General features: G+C 39.2%; 1 protein-coding gene across 3 annotated transcripts in view; it reads right to left on the bottom strand.

Annotated features, from left to right (window-relative positions):
• LOC109829233 (60S ribosomal protein L18a-like protein) overlaps positions 1 to 2268 on the bottom strand; it is a 7812-nt gene that overhangs the window by 2871 nt on the left and 2673 nt on the right. For all 3 annotated transcript variants that reach the window (XM_020396407.1, XM_020396406.1, XM_020396408.1), the window contains exons 2-3: positions 391 to 560; positions 152 to 251 (exon numbers count right to left, since the gene is read on the bottom strand). In XM_020396407.1, coding sequence (XP_020251996.1) covers positions 152 to 251; positions 391 to 556 — 266 coding nt within the window. In that variant the 5' untranslated portion in view covers positions 557 to 560. The remainder of the gene's footprint in view (positions 1 to 151; positions 252 to 390; positions 561 to 2268) is intronic.

The raw sequence follows: 2268 nt of genomic DNA on the forward strand, positions 1-2268 counted from the left end.
TTCGATACTTCACCACCCCTAGATGAGCGATCCTAAATCATAATTCTCCCAGGTTTAAATTAATCAAGTTACAAACAAACTGGACTAAGTTGCAAACAATTAGCAGCATAAATTCCCCCAAAAAAATCAAAATGAAAAAAATCAGTCTTACAGTGCCCATCCAACGCCAATGCCACAAAAGGGAAGCCGGGGTTGAGTAACAGGAATTCCTTCTTGCACCCCAACAGTATAGGGAACAGGTTGATACCCAACTGCAAAAAATAAAATAAAATAAAAAATAAAAACACACACGCACAAATTACCAACCGATGAACAATATAAAAAACCCACATGAAAAAACAAAGAATAGAGCTGTAATCTGATAATGAGTCATGGAGAAATTTCAAGAACCTGGGGTTGAATGATAGGGAAAGGGATGTTGCTGTTGATGCTGTTGCTGCTGAGGGTAAAGAAGAGGAGCAGATGGCGCTGGTGTTTGTGGGAAGGTGCCATAGCCATGGTGAGGATTGGAGATCGGGATCTTTATTGGATCCCTCTCCTCCCCTTTCATGGCCATTTATTTTTGGGAAAATTGCTTGGGGGAACCAAATTAAGTTGGGTCATTCATCCCCACCCCAAGCCCAAAAAGCATAACCAAAAAATCCTTTTATAAAAATATAAGTGCAACCAACCCCCAAACACTGTATAATCTCACTGTCCAATGAACTCATTCCCAAATTACCCTTCCCTTCCCAATTTAAAACAAAAAAAATACTCTACAATCCCTTTCCTCCTCCAGCAATTATTTTTGGTTCCTCCAACCAATTTTCCCTTAAAAAATCATGTCGACCTCCGACTCCGATACCGAACCCGACCCGTCGCCGGTGCCCCAATCAATCACCGTCGCCGGAGCTGAGAGGATCGCCGCGGCGGTGGCTGCGGCGATGCCTCCGCCGTGTGGTGGGGGGTACAGTAGAGGATCTAATCTTAGGGCTTGTATGCGCTCGAGAGATTCCACGAGTACCCATCATAATAGGTAATTTTTTGTAATTTTAATTTTAGTTGAGAGAATAAATCGGGTTGTTGGGTTTTCTGCTTCTTGTTTCCCCTCGGTTGCTGGTAGTGGGTGTTATCTTTATTTTTAAAGAATATTTTATACCCTTTTGGGTGCGTTGAAGAATTTTACTTTTCTTTCTTGATGGGTTATCTCAACTAGATTTTTGCCCCCTACTCTTTGAATTTTTATGAAAAGTTTTATTTGCTAATTTTTTTCCATCCATTAATGTAGCTATCTCTCTGATTTATCTAGAATAGATATACTTCGTCATATTTTGACTCTGTTCTTAAATGTAGGTCACTTATAATTTAATATTTTGCAGATCTCATAACATATCCATCGCTTGAAATTAAGATCAATTGCCTTTTTTCTATATTTTCCCCCCAAATTTCATATCCGAGTCAGATCACGTCAGATATGTTGTTGGCTGTTTATGGCTTAAATTTTGCTAATTTTATCTTTATTTTACCTATTTTTTACCATTTATTCCCTCGATTTTAATCTAATTCCCCCCTTCTAACCTGTAGAATAGTACTGATCAAAATTAGAGCAGAAGATAAAGATGCGTTTTTGATGAATTGTTAAATTTAAGAGGTATGATTGTTTATATCCTTTTCATACACATGATTCTTATATGATGTTTAGGTACGAGGAGGAGGTTGAGAAGGCATTGAGGCAGATGTGTGGGCTTGAATGATGCAGATTCACTCGAGCCTGTCCGATCAGAATCTTCACAGTTCTTGGGGCTCTGTTGCTGATAATGATGATGAGAAGGAGAACAAAAGATGGTTAAATGGGAGTGTTGTTATTTTCTTAGTTATTCAAGGTTAAATGGGAAAATGAGGGAACATATATGTATCACAATTAACTGTAAATGTGACAATAAGCATATCATGTGATATTTTAATGTTATATGTGACAATTCAATCTTATATGTGACAGTTCTACCTTATATGTGATATTTAGATCTTATTTGTGATATTTGGGTGTTGTATGTGATATTTGGGTTGTAACGGCTTTATCCGAAGAAGGTAAAATTGAATGCAGGCTAGGGTCATAACGGCTTCGGATAAAATTTAACACAAACCAGGGTCGTAACGGCTTCTCGGATCAATTTTAACGGCTTTGGATCAGGGTCCTGTTACGGCTTCAATCCCATCTTCAAGAGCCACTCGGTGTTGGTGACCTCCTCGTCGGGGTCGGTGACCTCCTCGTCGGGGTCGTCGGATCCG

The sequence above is a fragment of the Asparagus officinalis genome, chromosome 1 (genome assembly GCF_001876935.1).
Source record: "Asparagus officinalis chromosome 1, Aspof.V1, whole genome shotgun sequence".
NCBI classification, from domain to species: Eukaryota; Viridiplantae; Streptophyta; class Magnoliopsida; order Asparagales; family Asparagaceae; genus Asparagus; species Asparagus officinalis.